This window comes from Apus apus, chromosome 19 (assembly GCF_020740795.1).
Source record: "Apus apus isolate bApuApu2 chromosome 19, bApuApu2.pri.cur, whole genome shotgun sequence".
NCBI lineage: Eukaryota > Metazoa > Chordata > Aves > Apodiformes > Apodidae > Apus > Apus apus.
Window position 1 is genome coordinate 365,527 of NC_067300.1, and position 19,469 is coordinate 384,995.

The 19,469-nt window shown below is 59.0% G+C and overlaps 2 protein-coding genes across 3 annotated transcripts; one reads left to right on the forward strand and one right to left on the reverse strand.

The window, feature by feature from the left end:
• Positions 1 to 1,070: 1,070 nt before the first annotated feature.
• Positions 1,071 to 4,588, reverse strand: C8G (complement C8 gamma chain). The gene is made up of 7 exons (XM_051636635.1): positions 4,383 to 4,588; positions 3,745 to 3,884; positions 2,965 to 3,035; positions 2,547 to 2,654; positions 2,160 to 2,261; positions 1,811 to 1,849; positions 1,071 to 1,318 (listed from the first exon to the last, which is right to left on the reverse strand). The coding sequence occupies exons 1-7, from the start codon at positions 4,518 to 4,520 to the stop codon at positions 1,305 to 1,307; spliced, it is 612 nt and encodes a 203-aa protein (XP_051492595.1). The 5' UTR covers positions 4,521 to 4,588; the 3' UTR covers positions 1,071 to 1,304.
• Positions 4,589 to 4,960: 372 nt separating this feature from the next.
• On the forward strand, positions 4,961 to 18,623 carry FBXW5 (F-box and WD repeat domain containing 5). Of its 2 annotated transcripts, XM_051636750.1 has the most exons (9): positions 4,961 to 5,005; positions 5,101 to 5,314; positions 8,239 to 8,396; positions 9,743 to 9,917; positions 10,795 to 10,943; positions 12,195 to 12,675; positions 15,245 to 15,392; positions 15,952 to 16,164; positions 16,640 to 18,623. In XM_051636750.1, the coding sequence occupies exons 2-9, from the start codon at positions 5,122 to 5,124 to the stop codon at positions 16,884 to 16,886; spliced, it is 1,764 nt and encodes a 587-aa protein (XP_051492710.1). In that variant the 5' UTR covers positions 4,961 to 5,005; positions 5,101 to 5,121; the 3' UTR covers positions 16,887 to 18,623. The 2 variants fall into 2 exon arrangements, with proteins under 2 accessions (XP_051492710.1, XP_051492709.1); XM_051636749.1 differs by lacking the exon at positions 4,961 to 5,005 and having other exon boundaries at positions 5,028 to 5,314.
• Positions 18,624 to 19,469: the final 846 nt, after the last annotated feature.

A 19,469-nucleotide genomic window follows, 5' to 3' on the forward strand; every position in this document is an offset into this window, starting at 1 on the left:
TTGCACCCCAGAAATGGGTTCACACCAGGTGAACACAGACTGAGCTGAGCTTGGGTGCAAGGGGATCCTTGGAGTCCAGCCCCTCAGGCCAGGAGGACAGGGCTCTCCCCTCACCTCCCACCACCCCACCAGGGCTCCCCCTCACTGCAGCCACTTGTGGGGTGCAGGGCTGGGAGTGAGCAGGGCCCCTGGCACCTCGGCTGTGCCAGGCACAGGCCGAGGGCTGCAGGATGGTGGCTGCAGACAGTGGCCCCAGAGCAGGGCAGGCTCTGGCTGCGGGCCCGTCACGTGCGGCTCCTTGCATAAGTCCCTGATAAACAACATGTGCGACCGGTTTCCACCAAGATTGCAAAACGTCAGCGCGGGGGCAGGGGGCTGCTCCCCACCCCGGGGCTGCCGGACACCCCACCAGCCTGCCACAGGGGGCTGCTCCCCGTACCCCCCCGCCCCAGAACACCCACGGGCTCAGCTGGGCTGGACTGTCAGGGCAGAGGGATCCTGCAAAGGGTCCTCTACCCAGGTCACACCCTGAGCCCAAGACCCTGCAGCCCCCCCAAGCCTGCTCAGTATGCAGAGCACACCCCCTGCCTGGCTCCCCACTGCAGGCAGGCTTTGGGAAACCCTTGCAGGCAGGAGTATGGCCTTTGGGGAAGGGGGGGCTGTGACAGGGGAATGGGATATTTCACTGCCCCAGAGGCCCTGTGATGGGAAGCAGGACCACCATGGGGCTGAGGTTTTCCCCTCTGGGATCTTCCAGTTTGTCCTGGGGAAGGAGCTGATCCTACATTGGTCCCCAGAGCCCCCCAAGCCCATGTGGCCCTGTGGCCCCAGGCACGGGGCTTTCCCCTGCACACCAACCAGCCAGACTCGTGCAGGATGGTATCCGAGAGAAAATCAGGAACCCCCACAATTCCTGCCTTCTTGTCCTATGGTTGGGATGAGGCTCAGGGAGAGGGAGCTGCAGCAGTAACTTGGCACAGGCCAGGCACAGGGTGCCAGGGCAGACAGCCCAGGAGGTGCTGCCTGGACTTGCTGGAGCAGCTTGAGAAGTGACTTGCCTGGACACAGACCCTTCTCCAAGGTGTTTATTGGGGCTGCTGCAGGGCACAGGGGTGTCACAAAGCTGTGGGGGGACAAGACAAGGACAAATGCAGCTGGAGGAACCAGGAAGCCCCAGGGTTGGGCGAAGGGCTGTGGAGCAGCAGCAGGGTCTGACCAAACACCAGCTGGGTCCTGCGTGGCTGTGAGTGGCTGGATGAGGCAAGGGCTGAGCTCTGGGAACCTCCTGTCAACACTGTCTGCACCTACAGCTTCATTTCTGGAAGGAAGGGGGAGTGCTGAGGGGCTGGGGAGATGTCAGAGCCCAGCACCAGGGCTGGAGACCCACCTCTGCCCGCCCAGACACCAACAAGTGATAGAGTTGTTCCCAGGGACCCCACCCCTCACCCCAGGGTGCCCCTGTCCCAGGACACCCCATCTCAGACCAGCCCTTACCCCAGGAAACACCAATATAGACCCTGCTTATCCCAGTTTAACCCATGTGAACAGGGCTTTGCTTTGCCAGGGGGATGGTCTGCCACCTCCTCACCCCACACAAGGGCACAGAGAGACCACATCCTGGGGGGTGGTCTGGCATAGACTCCCTGTGTCAGAGCAGCCCCATGGGCTTCTGGGGCAGGACGACATGGCTGTGATGTGGTGTGGGTCTGGTCCAGCATGCCCAGCCCACAGCCAGGGTAGGGAGAAGCCACATGGGGCCAAGCGTGGCACACAAGAGGACCCAGGGCTTCCCCGGGGATCCACAACTCACCATTGAGGATGTGAAACTTGTCTGCGGAGTCACAGAACCCTGGAAGAGAAAGAGCCTGGGGTAGTCACCCTTCTTGGTCCCCTGGGACCCCCAGCCCCTGGGACCCCCAGCCCCTGCAGCCCAGAGACACTGTGGGGGACAGCCCCACCCTTGGACCCTTGTCCCTGGGGTGGCTGCAGTATGGGGACAGACCCCCACCCTACTGTGGGTGACATGGGGCCACAGGCTGCTTAAACCCCTGTGGATGTGCCTCCCCCTCCCCAGACCCCAGCCCCCGCTGCCAGGCCTGTCCCGGGCACAGCCCTGGCTGTGGGTGCCCTCTGCTTCCAGGGGACTGTGTGCCACCCACCGTATATGGGGAAGTAGTAGATCACATCTTCACTCAGACCCACAGCCCTGACGCGCTGCTCAAACTTCTCCAGGACGGCATCGCTGACCTGGCTGGTCCGTCCTGCGCCAGAAGGGACAAACTGTCAGTGGCCTCAAGCTCTGCCCCAAAGCCCCCTGTGCCCACCCCACAGCAAAGCTCAGGGCCAAGGGGTCTTTCAGCTCAGAGAAGGCGGTTACTGGCTGTTCCCCATGCAGTGTGTGGGGATGAAAATCTCCATTTGGGGACTCAACCCCATGGGGATACGCCATCCCTGCCTCTTGGTCCTCCAGGGCTCTGATAGGCATCCCCTGAGCACAGGGGGCTTCCCAGCCCTCTGCCACCCCGACCCCTGGGGTGCTCAGCCACCATAGAGCTTGACCGAGATGCTCCGGCCCTTCTGGTAGTAGAGGATGGCGTAGCTGCTGTGGTCGGTCTCGGCCACCACAATGTCCACCTTGCTGCCATAGCCACGGCCTGGGAATGACAGAGGACAGCCCCAGTTAGTCCCACTTAACCCTGGTTAGCTCCGGTACCATCCAGGGGCCTCGTTTCATCATGAGCAGGATGCACATGGGGCAGAGTGGGTGCAACCCTGTGGGGTGCCAGTCCCCACCAAGCCCATGGGCACAAGCCCACAGAGCTGCCCATGACAGCATTCAGCACCAGGGCACTTGGAGATCCCTGAGGTGAGATATGGGCTGGACACCAGCACCACAGCCTTGCCAAGAGCAAGAATGGGAGGTCCCACCCTGGAGTCCCCACAGCCCTCACACCACCCCCTCACCCTTCAGGAGGAAACGTCCGTGGGCCTGGGCAGGGAGGTAGCGCTGCTGGATTTCCCAGCACATCCCGTCCCTGGATGGGGAGAGGAGGAGCCTGTCAGCACAGCACCCAGCCTGGGTCCCTGCTTGCCCTGCATGCCAGGACACACACGGGACCTGTTCTCTTGAGACTTAGTTTTCTGCCCAGGGTAGATGCTTCAAAGGGTTGTCCCAAACCCTGTGGGAGGCACATGGAGATCTGCGAAGCCCAAAACCTGCTGAGCCTGAGGGGTTCCTGTCCCTGCAGCTCTGAGCCTGGCTCAGCCCCTCACACCCTCAGGGATGCACTGATGCTCCCCCTCTCACCCCATGCTGCTGCTGGGGAGGACCTGCAAGCTGGACCCTGGCTGGGCAGTCGTGGAGCCACCACATGCCTGCTCGGTGCCTCAGTTTCCCCAGTCTGGGCATCATAGGCTGGTGGCCGCACAGGTGGCAGGGTGCCAGCCCACCACGGCCAGGGCTTGTGCCACAGAACATCCCAGGGGAGATTCCCTCACCACTTTGCTCCAGAACAGCTCTCGCCTCCTTGCACCCTGTGGCTGGGGCACTGGCCCTGCTCCAACCTGCCTGCCAGAGTCCCTGTCCCACCCGGTGTGCCCATCCCAGAGCTCTGCTCCAACCAGGCTGCAGTGTCCCCATCCCATCCAGTGTCCCCCATTCCCATCCCAGGGCACTGGCCCTGCTCTGACTTGCCTGCAGCGTCCCTGTCCCTGCCTGTCAGCCCAGTGGCCCGTGTCACTCACAGCTTTCTGAAGGTGCTGACGGCCAGGCTGTGCCCATCCGGGATGGTGACTGTCACCGCAGTGGCCTGCAGCCGGTGGCTGTGCTCCGCCAGGTTGCTGCACCGGGAGGCCATGCCCACAAGGAACCACCTCCCTGCCAGCTGCATGGACAGGGCTCACACTGCCTGCCAGGTTACCCCCACGGGGTGCCCCCACCCTGCTGCCCGAGTACCCACAGCCCATCACTTGGCACCTCTTCCCTGCAGGCCAGACCCTTGGTGTGGCCTGGGCAGGACTGTCCTGGTGGGGCTGGCAGAGGGATGGGACAGGACAGACAGGAGCCTGGCACAGGGGACGGGGGTTGGAGGCACCCCCGTGCCTCACACTATCATTCCTGCAGGGGGACGGGCAGGGATGAGCTGGGGGGGACACTGCGACAGGCTGGGGGGACGCTGAGGGACCAGGGCTGGAGAGGGACTGACGGGGATGGGCTGGGGGGACGACACGGGGTCAAGAGCTGGAGAGGAAAGGCAAGGACAGGGCAGGGGACACCCCGCGGGGCCAGCCCGGGGGGAGCGGGCAGGAGACGCGCTGCAGCCCTCCCGGCCCCAGCCCCGCGGGGCTCAGGCCCTGCCCCCCGGCCTGCCCCAGCCCCTCACCTGGGGGAGGCTGAGACCGGCCTGAGCCTGCACGGTCTCCAAGGGGCCTCGAGGAGGGGGTGCCCGCCGCCCCTGCCCCGGGGCCGGCGGGGCCGCGAGGAGCAGGCCGAGGAGCAGGAGGGTGCGCGGGGCCGCCATGGGGCCGCTCTGCCGGGAAGCGGCGGGGTCAGGCGGGCAGCGCGGCTGGGCCGGGCCGGGAGAGGGGCCGGGAGGGCGGGGAGGGCGGGGGTCAGGCCCGGGGTCAGGCCCGGGGTCAGGCCCGGGGTCAGGCCCGGGCGGGCCGGGCTGCGGTGCCCATGATCCCGCCGGGGGTGCCCCGGGACCCGGGGCGGGGGGGGGGTCCCGGTGGGCGGGGCCTGTCCGGGTGGGCGGGGCCTGTCCGGGGGGGGCGGGGCCTGTCCGGGGGGCGGGGCCTCCCGCGGGGCGGTGCCGCTGATCGGTCGCTCGGCGCTCGTCGCGCTGCGTCTGTCGCGCTGCGCGGGGCTCTGGGCTCGCGCGCCCCGCCTGGCGGCGGCGATTGGAGGAGGCGGGGTGGGGGGATCACCGAGAGGGCTGGCCAGAGCGGCCCGGAAGCGCGGGGCGGGCGGCCGGAAGCGCCGTGCGGGGGCAGCGGAGCCGCCGAGGTGCGGGAGGGGCGGGATTGGCGGGGCCGGGGCCTCTGCGGGCCCCGCGCGGGGCCACGCCGGGCGGGCCGGGCCTCACCCCCGTCTCCCTGCAGGCGCGGCGGCAGAATGACACGATGGCGGCGGGCGGCGGCCCCCTCCTCCCCGACAGCGTCCTCTACGAGATCTTCCTCTACCTGGACCACGCAGACGTGCTGGCGGCGGGGCTGGTCTGCCAGCAGTGGCGCGCCGTGGCCCGCGACGAATTCCTCTGGAAGGAGCTTTTCTACCGCTACTACCGCGTCTCCCGGGAGGTGCCGCGGCACCCAGGTGCTCTGCCCCGGGGGACGGGCGGGGGGCTCGGCGGGGCTGGCGGCCTCACAGGGCCGGGGCCGCTTAGGCGCGGGGCTTCCAGCTCGCAGAGAGGCTGCTCCCCGGGTGAGCCTCCCTGCCCTGGTCCCAGGAGGAAGAATCCTTTCCCCCTCTGCCCGCTGCTTTCTGGAGCCACTAAGCTATCACATTAGCGGCTCTCAGGCTTGCCTTGGCACAAAAAGGGCCCTGGAACGCTCCAAGTCCTTGAGAAAGGGACATCATATAATTAGAAATGCTTCGACTCCCTCATTCTTTCACAGACAGGTGGTTTCTGAGCTCTTTCCAGGCAGGTGCTCTCTGCAGCTGCTGCAGGAGATCCCGAGGAGACACAGTGAGTCACTGCAGCCCAGTGGGATGTCATGGTAATCACTGCTGGCTTTTCCTGATCAGGACCTCACAGCAAGCCTCTGCTTCGGGCTGTGGCCCTTCCCCATCCAGACTAGGAAGAGCTGCAGGTGCTCATTAGCTGGTCAGATGCTCATTAGCTGGTCAGATGCTCATTAGCTGGCCACACCTCCAGCACTGGGGCAGCCCTGTCCCCCTCACTGCAGGAGGGATGTCGAGGTGCTGGAGCGTGTCCAGAGGAGCTACCCAGCTGGTGAAAGGTCTGGAGAACAAGTCCTGTGAGGAGAGGCTGAGAGAACTGGGACTGTTTAGTTTGAAGAAGAGGAGCCTGAGGAGAGACCTCATTGCTCTCTACAATGACCTGAAAGGAGGTTGTAGGGAGGTGGGAGTTGGGCTCTTCTCCCAAGTGAGTAATGACAGGACTAGAGGAAATGGGCTGAAGCTGCACCAGGGGAGGTTTAGACTGGAGATTAGGAAGAATTTCTTTACTGAAAGAGTGGTTGGACAGTGGAACAGGCTGCCCAGGGAGGTGGTGGAGTCACCATCCCTGGAAGTGTTTAAAAGAAATAGGGATGTGGTGCTTGGGGACATAACTGAAGCACTGAACGGGTAGATTAGGTTATGGTATGGGGGTTTAGGCTATGGTTTGATTTGATGATCTTGAGGATCTTTTCCAACCAGGATGATTCTGTGAAATCAGACTCTGTATGTCACGGGCAGCAGCCACAGCCCAGCTGGGGCAGGAGGATGCAAGGGCAGGGGTGTGGGGTGGGTGTGTGGCTGTTTGACTGTACAGTGGGCAGATGATAAGGCTGTAGCTGAGCCATTTTGTGAAGGCAGGTTGGGGTTGATCTTGGCTTTGACTTGCAGTAGGAAAATGAGCCATTATCCAAGCCTGGCAGAGCCTTCCCTGGGCAGAGCTGCCAGCAGCCGTGGTGGCAGCAGTTGTAGTGCCACAGCTCTGTGCCCTGCTGAATGTCAGGTGCTTGAAGCATCTTGGGGTGGACTGGAAGGGTAACCCCAGACACCAGGTGGGACAGGCCTTGGGGACCTGCTGACAGGAGCTCCTGCTGCCACAGACCCCCAGTGGGTCTCTCTTGGAGGCCAAAGAGCCATCCCCAGCTTGCTGCAGAGGCCCGGGAGGGCTCTGCTCCATCCTCCACCCCAAGGAGGTGCACAGGGCTCCCAGTGGAGGAAACTGGCTTCTTGACCTCAAGTTGCAGCTGCCACAGCAGTATGGAAAGAACCACCAAGGATCAGCAGCAGGAGCTTGTGTCCCTGGAGTGGGGACACCGGTGTGAAAGGAAAGGGAGATGGGACGTGGACGGAATGACTCAGGCTGTGTGACCTCAATTGTCTTTAGATTTTATGAGGCTGTTTGACCAGACTCTGTCACTTCCAACCTTCGGGGATGAGGAACCTGCCAGCCCTGTTTTTCAGCACTCATAGGGACTGAGCAGGGTTGAGGCACCTCGTGGGCTGAGCTTCTGGATCTGTGTGGCAGCTCCATGGGGCAGGAGGTGGCCAGCAGCCTAGGGGGGCTGAAGCAGGAGTCTGGTGCAATCCCTGGGCAGCCCTGAGCTTTAAGGAATGATGGTGTCCAATGGGCTTGTAAGAGGAAACATTGGGATTGCTTGGCTCTATGGGATTTGTCCAGGTTGCTTTCCAGATGGACAAGCTGGAACAGGGAGTGTTGGAGGGGGATGAAGTGCCCTGGTAGCAAGGAATGGAGGGGTGTCCTGGCAGGGAGCTGATCCCTCTTGTGGGGAAGTGCCTCCTGCGCTGCAACCAGTTCCACAAAACCCTTCAGTCCTGTTCAGTGTAACTAGGGAAATTGGCTCTTATCCATATCCATGTCTAATCCTCTTTGCATCCTTGGGATTTGCTGCTGCAAAGAGGTTTGTCAGCCACCTCACTGGACACTTCATTAAAAATCCTCTTTGTCTTTTATTGGCTAACAGTGGGACTTCTAGAAGTGTGCTCCAGGCTCCTCTTCTGTCCCAGCATGCTGTGTCCAGCTCCTCCTCTCTTCTTTTCCTTAGTCTCTTATCTCACAGAGACTTTTTTTTCCTGGTCTCAAACCCTTTCTAGAACTTTCTGAATTCTATGTTAGACAAGATAAAGATAATCTGAGCAGAGCTGGGCACCCTGAGGAGCAGCTCCCCACTCACCACATGATGGGTTTGTGTGTGTTGTGCTGCAGCACGTCTGCAGTTCTGCAGAGTGAGGCTTTTGTTGGCCGCTCGCAGCCGTGCCCTGAGTGTTTCTTGCAGTGGTTTAGAAAGTGGTGGTGTGGCCCAAGGTTGTGTGTTTACTGGAAGAAAAAATTCTCTGCGTGTGGGACCAGGGAAGCTACTGAGAAAAACGTGAAGCCCTTCTAGCACAGGACAACAGGGACCTAGGCCCCAGCAGAGCTCCTGGCATTGCTCACAGTGCAACTTAATTCAAGACTGAGTCTGTGGCTGCCACATTCAGCTCAGGACTGTCACTTCCTTGCACTTATTTTCCTGTTCCATGTCTTTTCCTGTGTGCTGCAGCTGCTGTCTCCTGGTATGATGAGTTCCAGAGGCTCTATGACACCATCCCTTGTGTGGAAGTGCAGGCCCTGAAAGAGCACAGTGACCAGGTTCTGCATCTCAGCTTCTCCCACTCAGGCTGTTTGTTTGCATCATGCTCCAAAGACTGCACTGTCAAGGTAAAGCAGCTGCCTCCCTGCAGGGCCCTCCCAGCTCAGGTTTGGTGGGGCTGAGCTGTGAGAGCAGCCTTCAGGGAGGCTGTGAGAGGAGGGGGATAAGCAAGTGTCCCTGGACTTTGCAGAACTGGGACAGGGATCTACTTGAGAGGGTGCAAAGGAGGCTACGAGGATGATGAAGGGACTGGAACACCTGCCTGGTGAGGAAAGGCTGAGACACCTGGGGCTTTTCAGTCTAGAGAGGAGAAGACTGAGGGGGGATCTAATTAATGTCTATAAATACATGAGGGCTGGGGGTCAAGAAGGCAGGGACAAGCTCTTGTCACTTGTGCCCTGTGATAGGATGAGGGGCAATGGATTCAAACTCAACATGAGAAGAACTTCTTTCCTGTGAGGGTGACAGAGCCCTGGAACAGGCTGCCCAGAGAGGCTGTGGAGTCTCCTTCTCTGGAGACTTTCCAGACCTGTCTGGATGCCTTTCTGAGTGACCTGTCCCAGTTTTGGTCCTGCTCTGGCAGGGGGCTTGGACTCGATGATCTTCAGAGGTCCCTTCCAACCCCAACATTCTGTGATTCTGTGATGATGGGGATTGGAAGGGACCTCTGGAGATCATCTAATCCAACCCACTACTAAAGCAGGTTCACCTAGAGCACGCTGCAGAGGATGACATCCAGGCAGGTTTTGAACCTCTGCATAAGCTCTCTGGGCAGCCTGTTCCAGGGCTCTGTCACCCTCATAGTAAAGTTTTCCTCATGTTCAGATGGAACTTCCTGTGTTCCCGTTCATGCCTGCTGCTCCTCATCCTGTCACTGGGCACCACTTGAAAGAGTCTGGCTGGAAAAGAGACCTGGGTCTGTTCCAGCAGGTGCTGAGCTGTTCTCAAATCGCAGAACTACTGACTCTGGCAAATGTGGCCTTGAGGGCTGTGGGTCCCAGGTCCAGCCTGCATGAAGGCTGCCTGGCTTTGCCTGCTGTCTCCTAGGCAGTCCCATTGGGTCTAACAACAACTGTGGAGTTAAGGATCCTCTGCAGGAGCTGCAATGTGTGAGTGGGTTGTCTTGGGAGAAATCTCTCTGAGTGTGCTGAAAAACCCAGCTGTGACAGTACCATTCACTGCCTGAACACCTTCTCTTCTGGCTGATGGGAAAGCTGGCCTGTATTTAGCCACTCACCAAAGCTGTTGCCTGTTTTCTGTCCAGGGAATTAATGAGGAAATTGGGATGGACAGTCAGGTAATAGGATCTTTGATAATGTATTTTTTTCTTGTCTTGGTGAGTGCTGGCAGAACAGATAAAGCAGAACCACTCTCAGGCTTCTCAACAGCTTCCTGACTGTCCCTCTGTCTGTAGATCTGGAGCAATGAGTTGGACATCTCCCTGCAGCACAGCTCCAACATGAGACCGTACAACTGGAGCTACACACAGTTCTCCCAGTTCAACTCTGATGACTCCCTTCTTCTGGTGTCAGGTGTCTTTGTGGGGCCTCACAACTCCTCATCAGGAGAGATTGCTGTCATCAGCATGGGTAAATACCATCCTGGCCTCTGCTGGGGCTGCCTGGGAGGTAGGAACAGGCAGGTGCTGGTTCCCTTCCCTTCGGGTGTGCTGTGGCCTGTGCTGTGCTTGTCCTGCCTTGCACCCTCTGCACGAGGGGCTCCCAGTCCCTGTGCTGTAGGGCAGACCTTGTGGGTAGCCTTAACTCTGCCTCCATCACCATGTTGTCACCTAAGGGCAGTGTGACCTGTTTATTCTCACTTAATGTCTGTTCTAAGTGGCAATCTGGGGAGGCAGGTGGTTACCCATGCTACCAGTGTCCTGAACCTGCTGCTTCTGTCTCAGGTGGTGCTCGTCCCACCCTGAGGCCCCGTGAGGTGCATTCACCCAGGTCAGCTACAGAGGTCTGTTACAGGTCTGCTACCCTCTTCTGCAGTGCTGTCAGTCTCGCTTATCCCAACTGTCCCCATCTCTCGCCATCTCTGTGCCAAACACCAGGAGTGCTGTGGTGTGCAGCCCTGTCGCTCAGAAGGGCCCTGGGGCAGGTGGGGGGGTTCTGTACACACTTGACTTGTCCTCTCCTTGGGGTCTCCGCTGGGGGCCACGCTCAGAGAAGGACCGTGTTACCCAATTGCTCTTGGGTTTGGCTCCATCTGGCTGCCCTTTCAGTTTGTTTTCCCCTGTGTGTGCTCTACCCACACATCTCTGCAGAAGGGAGAAATAATCTTATCTCCACAGCAGCAACTGGAGCTGGCTTGGGCAGCACCACTCGGCCTGCCGGTGGATGTGCTGCATTCGGGCCTCTCCTGCAGAGACCCAAGTCCCCTTTCCATGCCTTCCGCCACCATTTCTCCAGAGCCCTTGTTGGGAGCCATCACCTTACTCTTGTGTTTCTTCTCCCCTTCCAGAGAACTTCACACTGCTTTCCAGAGTGAGGAACAAGCCCTATGACGTGTTTGGCTGCTGGCTGAATGAAACCAACTTGATCTCTGGCAATCTGCATCGGATCGGGCGCATCACCTCCTGTTCTGTGCTGTGGCTCAACAACGCTTTCCAGGTGAGGAGCCTGTTCTGGCTCCATGGGCAGCCCAGCTACCTGCTGGGGGAGGAAACACCATGGAGGAGGCATGAGTGGGGAAGAGCAGCCCTGTCTTCCCCGTTTGTCTCTTCTGACTTGCCCTCGGGATCTTGAGCTTGAGGCAACCCTTGGGTGAGGTTTCTCCACCCTTGTGTTGTGGTACTCGTTGCAGTATTCCAGCACTACCCTTGGATGCCATTAACTCTTGCCCCATTAATTGGGATGAGGACTTGGCTGCAGTCCCCTGAAGCATGGGTTGCTCAACAGGAGGGTGGCTGAGCTGCAGTGGGGCTGCTGAAGTCCTGGGCACTGTGGAGCTGGGCCTGGGACAGCTGCAGCCTGGTATGTGTCCAGGCGATGGCTGCTCTCCCACTTGGCAGCTCCAGGCATTGCTCCCCGGAGCTGGAGGAGCTGAGAGGCTGAGCCCAGCCCTGCCTGTCTGTGCTGACGTGTCTGGGCCAGGTGCTGTCCACTGTGATGAGACCTTGAGATCAGTGTGTGCTGACTCTTCCTGCTTGTTCATTCTCTAGCTCTTGTGCTGCTCAGACCCTTTCCTCTTCTGTCCCAATGTCACAGCTGCATGTCCTGGTGTTTTGTGATGTTTAACATGAATGATTAATGCTGGCCCTGAGTGAAATCATCTGGTAGCAGAGACCCTTCCCATCCCTACACCTCTGTGCTGACACTACAGTGTTAACTGTTTCATCTCCAAAGGCAAGGAAGGACCTTGCCCCCTTTGACTGGGATGCTGGAGTGTGGGTGTAGGCTGCCAGAGAAGTTGGGCAGGAAGAGACCTGCAGTGTGTGTCTGGGAGCAGACCACCAGGCCAGTCCTGCTGGAGGCTACAGGCGAGCTCCAGGAGTGCTTCACCTTTGCCACTGGTGGGCCAGAGGGGTGGCACTACATGCTGTGCTGAAGGTTATCCCAGAGGTCTCTTCCTGAAATTCTTGTGAAGTGTTGAGCAGTGCCAGCTAATGACCTCAGGCAGGGGGTGGCAGCAGGGCTGCCCAGCCTCTGGTTCCCAGCTCCACTGCCTGATCTCTTTGTCTTGGTGTGGCCACCTCCTAGGGGGTGGCCAGCTTCATGGGCTGGTTCTCATGGTCACTGCTCCATGTAGTGGTGTGAAGGGAGGCTGGCGCATGGCTGGTGTCCTCTGTGCTGGCTCCTCTTGGTTTGAGCTGTAGGACTGACCTGAGGTAGTTCCTGCTTACTTCTCCCTTCTGCTTGCAGGGCGTAGAGTCAGAGAATGTGAATGTAGTGAAGAGACTGTTCAAAATCCAGAACCTGAATGCCAGCACTATCCGGACCGTGATGGTGGCTGATTGCAGCCGGTACGACTCCCCGGACCTGCTCCTGGACTATGAGGAGCAGCTCGCTGCTTCCTCCACCTGCCCGGTCTTTGATCTTGGCAGTGACAGCGAGGAAGAGGAGGCCAAGCCCAAGCAGACTGTGGAGCCAGCAGTACAGGAGCCCCCGGCTGCCGGGGGTGTGACAGCAGAGGCCGGGCTGCAGCAGCTCTTTGATGATATCATGGAGGGCCGTGTCAGGCCTGCCATGACCGAGACAGAGCTGGAGACAAAGGTGGCTGAGCTGTTCGTACGCAGCAGAACTAAACCGCCCGAGCTGAACCTGCTCTCCACAGACAGCAACAGCAAGACAAAATACTTAATCTTCACCACAGGATGCCTCACCTACTCCCCACACCAGATAGGTAAGGCTGTGCTCTGAACCTGGGGCTTTCCCCCCTGGGGCCTGGGCTGCAGCTCTGGCTGGATTTGTGTCTGGAAAAGCCCTGTTTGTGGAGAGTGAGGTACCATTTTGCAAGGCTGCTGGACTCTTGATGTTGGAGGCTTTGGAGGTGCCCAGTCACTGAAGGGGGTTCCACCCTGCAGGCTCTTGCCTGAGGAGTGTTTTGTTGCTACCAGGCTTGACATGTGGCCAAAGCTGTGGCGAGGGCTAAGCAGATCAAGAAGAAACGCCTGACTGAAGGACATCAGCCAGGAGTTGTGCACAAGCAAGTGAATATGGAGGGCAGTGATTGCCCTGATTAGGCTGTGTGGAAGGGCCTCAGTCCTGTTCTCTTGGGATGGAGAGTGCATCAGGGCAAGACCAGTGTGAGCAGCTTGGAGTTCACTTGCATGTTGCTCACACAGTGCCCCTCAGCTCTGGGACACAGCTCTGCCTGCCTCCTCCCTGCCCGGTGTGTGCTCCCCCCACATCGCTGGGCCTCAGCAGTCACTGGGACACTCCTGGGTTGGGACCAAAGAGGCTTCACAGTGGGGGAAGAGCAACTCTAGAGGGTGTTTCATGGCAGGCTGGTGCCAGGCAGCTTGCTGCCTCCTTGCTTGGTGGGTACCAGGGACTGTAGTTGCAGCACAAGGCAGGCACCAGCCTTGCTGCTGGGCTTTTTCTGGGTTGGGACTTCCCTGACTTATCTAGGCGTGTTTTATTGTGGCACTGGGACTAGCAGAGTCTGAATGTACAGGAAATCAGTGCTGAGTAGAAGCAGGTAGTCTGACTGCTGCTCCAAAAGCCTTCAAGCTAGCAAAGGTTCATGGAAAGGACCAGACAGATGAGAAGAAGCAAGGGGATGGAAGGTGAGCTGCTGCAGGCAAGAAGACTCTTCTGTAAAGCCAGACAGTCTCGGTTCCTTTTGCTGCTTGCACAATTACAGCCTCATATTCCTGCTGCAGGCTCTCCTGGCCTTCCTGTTGGTCCTGGACCAGTACAGCCCAGCAAGGGGAAAAGGCAGTTGCCAAAGCTGTAGGCAACTTGGAGAAGAATCACTTTGCCCACCTAAGTTAGGAACATGACCTGGGCTGAGTGTAGCTCTGCTCTGTGCTCCTGTCTGTGGCTGGGGCTGCAGACAGGCAGGCGGATCTTGGCCTTGCCCACCCAGGCAGCCCTGTCAGCTGTGCAGGCAGAGCAGCCGTGGCCTCAGGCTTGGACCTGCAGTGGTGACAGCTGAGCGTGACACGGGGGCAGTGCCTGCCTTGGGACTGCCCCCACCAGCAGGGCTTTTTGTGCTTTTGAACCCTGATGACTCCCGGGCTGGCAGCCAGTGCCTGTGGCACAGACTGGCTGCTGGGAGGGACGAACCCTGGCTCTGCTCCTCTCCCAGCCCTGAGTCACTGCAGAATGTGACGTTTGCCCATGGGTTGGCGTGTGGAACCAGCCCCTGCATGTCTGCTGCCTGCCCCTGAGGAACCAGCGCTTGGAAGTGCTGGCTGTGGTCCCGGGCTGGAGCTGCTGGTGGGAGCAGCACTCCTGGTTCCCGCACCTGGTCTGTGGCACAGCAGTGCTCCTGCGGGGGCTTCCTGGGGGCTCCTCAGTGCTGGAGGCTTGGGCGAGACTGCCTGTGGGGCCATGGGGCTGGGAGCTTGGTACTGCAGAAAGGAGGCACGGGATGGTGGTGAGCCATGCCTGTTGAGGGGAGAGGGAAGGTCCTGAGCAGCCCAGGCTCAAACATGGTGATGTTGGGAAGGGTCTTGGACTCGAGGTGCAGTGTGGTATCACCCCTGCCTTGGGAGGGCTGAAATCGGGAGTGTCTGGCAGCAGTTCCTAGAGAGGTGATGGGATGGGCCATCTGTCAGCTCCTTTTGGAGGATTAACCTGGGAGGATTAAGCCTGTGGATGCCCAAGAGCTGTTGAGGCCCATAGGAGCCTTCCAGGAAGCTGCTGTGGATGGTTTGGGTTTGGGACCTCTGCCTAGAGCTGGAAGGGGAGAGGGCTGGACCTGTAGCATGGGTCTCCCTTAGCCAGGAAGTTCAAAAGCTGTAAAGGACTTTAGCCAGTTTGAGTTTAAACCCCTGTTCTAGGAGGTTTCTGAGGGTGACCCCGCCCATCTACACGTGACAGTGCTAGGGGAAGACCCTGCTGGGTTTTCTCCAGGCTGGATGTTGCAGGAAATGGGCCCAGCCCAATGATTGACTGAGGAGAAAACCTTCCTCCAACCAGACTGTCTCCCAAGCCAGTGCAGCTCCCTTGTGCTTCAGTGTTGGCCAGGAGTGGCCAGGGCTGGGCTGGGGGCGAGGAGGGCTGTACCAGCTGGGATGGCAGCCGGGCACTGGGCATCTCCCTGGGTGGGGCCAGAAGCACCACTTGCAAGAGCTTGAAGGATCCTTGCAGGGACTGCAGCCCTGTCCTGCTCCTCAGCCAACACAGCCAGTTCCCCTTTCATAGAAGCACTAAGAGAAGCCCCTTCTTGCGGCCTGGGGACTTCCAACAGCCATACTGGCTGCACCCTGCAGAGCCACCTGATTCTGCTTTCTGTCCCCAAGGGATTAAAAGGATCCTGCCCCATCAGATGACGACTGCTGGGCCAGTGCTCGGGGAGGAGAGGCGCTCAGATGAGTTCTTTGACTCCCTGGATCATGTCATTGACATCCATGGGCACATCATTGGCATGGGCCTCTCCCCTGACCACAGGTGAGCATGGGGAATGACAGTGCTGGCCTCGGACACTGCGGGGGTTGGTGACAGCTGCTGGGGAGCTTTGGGGGGCAATAGGAACAGAAATTACTGTGGAGGGTGACGCAGGGTACCTGCACAGGCCACTTTGCTCTTTCCTGTCCCATTTATGTCTGCATGCTGATGGTGTGTGTAGGGCCTGAGCATCTCCCCTGAGCTGGGCAGGAACTTTTTCCCACCCTGCGCTGCACAGAGGAGGAGCCTTCTGAGTGAAGATGCTGCTCACAGCAGCAAGTCTTGCTCCTGAGGCAGATGAGTACACTGCCATCCTTAAAGTTGGGTTTAACCGGATTAAAGAGGCTTGACCTAGCCCCAAGGGCCGACCACCCCTTTTGTGGTGACCCTGTCCTTTCTGAACGGAGCAAAAAGTAGTTCAGCAACATGTTCCTGTGTTTCAGTCTGAATTTTAGTGAGCAGAGAAGCTGCTTGGTCCCAGCCATCCCGCACCACGCGTTTACAGCTCCCTGAGCTTTGTTGCGTGCGGCGAGGTGTGGGTAACCCCTCTGCTCCCCCCAAGGTACCTGTACGTGAACAGCCGTGCCTGGCCCCGGGACTGTGTCATCTCCGACCCGATGCAGCCTCCCCCCATTGCCGAGGAGATTGATCTGCATGTCTTTGACCTGAAGACAATGAAGGAGGTGAAAAGGGCCCTGCGTGCACACCGGGCCTACACACCCAATGAGGAGTGCTTCTTCATCTTCCTGGATGTCAGCAGGGACTTTGTAGCGAGGTGGGTGGTTTTGGGCAGGATCCTGACCCTGGCACCTTGGGGCTGGTGCTGTGGGGTGGCTTGAGCAGACAGGGCTGGTCCGGTGGGTTGTGAGGGGTGCAGGAAACGGGAGATGTGTAAAGAGAGAGAGTGCTAATGGAGGCTGTCTGTCCTGGTCCTGCGAGGAGGCCCATGAGGAAAGGGCAAAGCTGGGGCATGTTTGGTGGCAGGTGGGAGTTGCCCATCTTGGGGACTGCAGGCAGCAGGGGCTGTGGAGCAAGCTGAAGGGTCTCTTCCAATGGCCCCTGGGTCCCCAGTGTGCCTGGTGAGGGGGCTGTGGGTGGAGGCTGGGCCTCTGGCCAGGTTGGGGCACCCTCTGCCTCCACCTTCGTGGAAGAAGAGAGGTTGGGAGCAGCAGGTTTGGGGGCTGCTGGGGTGATGGCAGGTTCTGGGGGCTGCCAGGGTGTCATCCTTACTGGTGTCTTGTGCGCTGCAGTGGGGCAGAGGATCGCCATGGCTACATCTGGGACCGGCACTACAACATCTGCCTGGCCAAGCTGCAGCACGACAACGTGGTGAACTCGGTGGCGTTCAGCCCCGTGGAGCAGGAGCTGCTCCTGACGGCCAGCGATGACACCACCATCAAGGTGTGGCGTTCCCCCCGCACCGTGCGCATCCAGCAGGCCAAGAAGCCCAAGCCCAGAAAACTGCTCTTTTCCTGGCTCATGAACCAGAAAAGCTGAACCCAGGTACACGTGCTCCTGCAGCTTCTCACTGCATCCACGTCCTCCGGAGCTTGCAGAGCTTTGAGCCCTGCACAACAGAGACGAGCTCTGGGCACACAGATCCCATCTGCTGAGTCAGGAAGGGACTCCGGCGGCAGGAACTGCTTCCTTCTCGGAGCGTTTGCTTCCAAGTCAGAATGTAAGAGCCGAGGGTCCGTTCTGGGGCCTGGTGGGCAGCAGCCCAAGCTGGTCACTGCAGGGTGGGAGCTCCTCACAGCTTCTCACGAACGCTGCTACTTGGTCACAGCTCGCTCTGGGTGAGCTCTGGTCTCTTGAGAACAGACTGAGCCCGTCTCCATGTTTGTACTGTGTGAGCCTGGGATGTGGCTGGCCTTGCCGAGAGCTGCTGGCTGCAGAGCACTGGGCAGGAGGCAGGTACAGTGCTGTGCTGCCTTGCTGCAGGGCTCTTTTAATGTAGTACTTTTATTGATGTTTGTTTGTCCCAAACCTCCACAGACAACTCATCTGGCTGCTCGGTGTGCTGAGTGCCTCCTCCCACTCCTCCCACACCACATCTCAGCCCCGGAGGGCAGCAGGGACTGGGGGGCAGAGAGAAGGGAGGTGGGGTTGGGGGTCCTGACTGGCATTCCAGGCAGCCCCCAGGGACGCAGCCAGTGCCCTATTGATGCCTTGTGTACCTACGTGTTGGTGTCACCAACTGCGAGAGTGGAGAGGTTTGGTGGTGACATGGTGCTGGCTTTGCCTCTGTCCCCCTCTGCTACTGTAGCACTTACAGGAGCTGTGCTACTGGTAAGGTATTTATTCAAGGGGATCTGCTGTCCCTTCCCAAGGGGCAGCCATGTGGATGGCTGCTGGGATTGGGGTCTCCTCCCTCCCATGCTACTCCAGCCATGGCACTTTAGGTTCTCTTGGTGTGTTCTCCCTGAGGAGGTGCAGGCAGCCCTGGGTGACAGGGCACACTGCCCTGCTCTGCCTGAAGTGACAGTGAATAAACTTCCTTCTACCTGGGATGACTTGTCAGGGATTGGATGCTCTGCTCCTCCTGGGTTCCCCTTTGAGGGTGGAGCTGCCTCACTTGAAGTGATTATGGACTCGGTGGTGTTTACTCTGTCCCTGAAGCTCTTCTCCCTCCATCAGGTACCCAAATGTAAAAGTAAAATTAAGTTCCTGATCTTGACTTGGCTGGTACAGCCAGGGCCAGTGGTGAGCCCAGGAGCTGCTGTTGCTGCTGGGAGCTGGGCTTCATCTGGGAGGAGCTGGCACCCAGGCAGGGGCTGTAGATGATGTTTGGGACTCCCCCAAGAGCAGCAGGGACAGTTGTGCTAGTCACAGCCTTGGGTTGCAGATAAACCCAACAGAGGCAGCAGATACTGTCTTGATATGCACTGATGGCTTTAACAGCTCCTGTGGCCCATGGCAGGAGGGTTTGTACCCTGGTTCTGCTGTGCCTAGGCTGGTGCCTGTGGCTTTATCCAAAACCCCCATACTCAGGTTTTTGTCGTCATGGGACTTCCAGAAACAAAGGAATCCTTTGTGTGTGTGTGCACAGGATCCACATCCAGCTCTGTCCAGTCACACAGCAGAGGAACAGCCTCTACCTTTCTCCCTCCACCCCAAGAGTGTGAAATCTCTCCTCCCTTGGCTTGGGGTTGTAGTGCACAAGGCAGTGAGGGTTTATGTTTGTACCGAGTTCTGCTCTTCACTATGGCATTGAATAAATATTCTGCTAAAGCATCTCTGCAATGTGAGTTTGTTTTTGAGTGCTGTTCTTCTGGTGAAGCAGAACTGAGGCCAGGAGTGTTACACTGCCAGGACACTGCACAAGTTGCCTGCACTGAGCAACAAGAGAAGCGAGGCAGAGAATTGCCCAATTCCTCTTTGCCCTCGGGGAGGAGGATGGGGCACTCCTGGGGAAGTAGAGCAGCAGTTTGTGGCAGCCTTGGGAAAGCTCTGCCAAGGCTGCAGCACCCTAGCTTCTGTGTCCCTCCTTGGTTTCTAGTTTTAAGAACTGACACTGACCAGTTAAGTGGGTACCCTGTGCAGCTGTAGGAATTCCTGTGCAGCAGTAGCTTCATGAGCTGCAACTCCTGTGTCCCTGGTACAGCTTTGTGCAGCAGCTGCTCCCTCAAGGGAGGCGACAGGCCCCCTCCTGGGCACCCCTCATTTTTGGCTTTTCTACAGCCATGCATGTGGAGGCAGCTGTGCTGGTGCTCCCCAGCATGGGTTTAGTCCCCAGCTGGTGCTGCAGCTTTGCAGGGGCAGGATGATCCCTCCAGCAGGGGTGGGGCAGCAGCACAGGTCCTTGGCTCCCAGCCTGGCCTTGAGGAGCTTCAGCAGCTGCTTTATTATTCAGCACCAGGACCTAAAGCTGTAACATGTTGGATTTGCTGTTCCAGTTGCACTCCAGCTCCCCTCAGGTGCTGCAGGTAAAGCCAGTCCAGCTCCACTGTGCCTGTTGCCTGTTCTGTGGACCCCGTGAAGTTCCAGTGGCAAGGAGGAGCCCCTCGAGCAGCCACAGTGCAGACCCCTCAGCACAGAAATAAACCCCGAGGTGATCCTGCCTGGCTCTTCCTCCTCCCA

Excerpts from the sequence above, each read along its gene's own strand:
- C8G (XM_051636635.1), bottom strand. The coding sequence starts at position 4,520 with ATGGCGGCCCCGCGCACCCTCCTGCTCCTCGGCCTGCTCCTCGCGGCC. Across the intron at positions 3,036-3,744 it reads GTCAGCACCTTCAGAAAGCT|GGACGGGATGTGCTGGGAAA; the intron begins GTGAGTGACACG and ends CTCCCCATCCAG. Across the intron at positions 2,262-2,546 it reads CATCTCGGTCAAGCTCTATG|GACGGACCAGCCAGGTCAGC; the intron begins GTGGCTGAGCAC and ends CTTCTGGCGCAG.
- FBXW5 (XM_051636750.1), top strand. The coding sequence starts at position 5,122 with ATGGCGGCGGGCGGCGGCCCCCTCCTCCCCGACAGCGTCCTCTACGAG. Across the intron at positions 9,918-10,794 it reads GATTGCTGTCATCAGCATGG|AGAACTTCACACTGCTTTCC; the intron begins GTAAATACCATC and ends CTCCCCTTCCAG. Across the intron at positions 10,944-12,194 it reads GGCTCAACAACGCTTTCCAG|GGCGTAGAGTCAGAGAATGT; the intron begins GTGAGGAGCCTG and ends TTCTGCTTGCAG.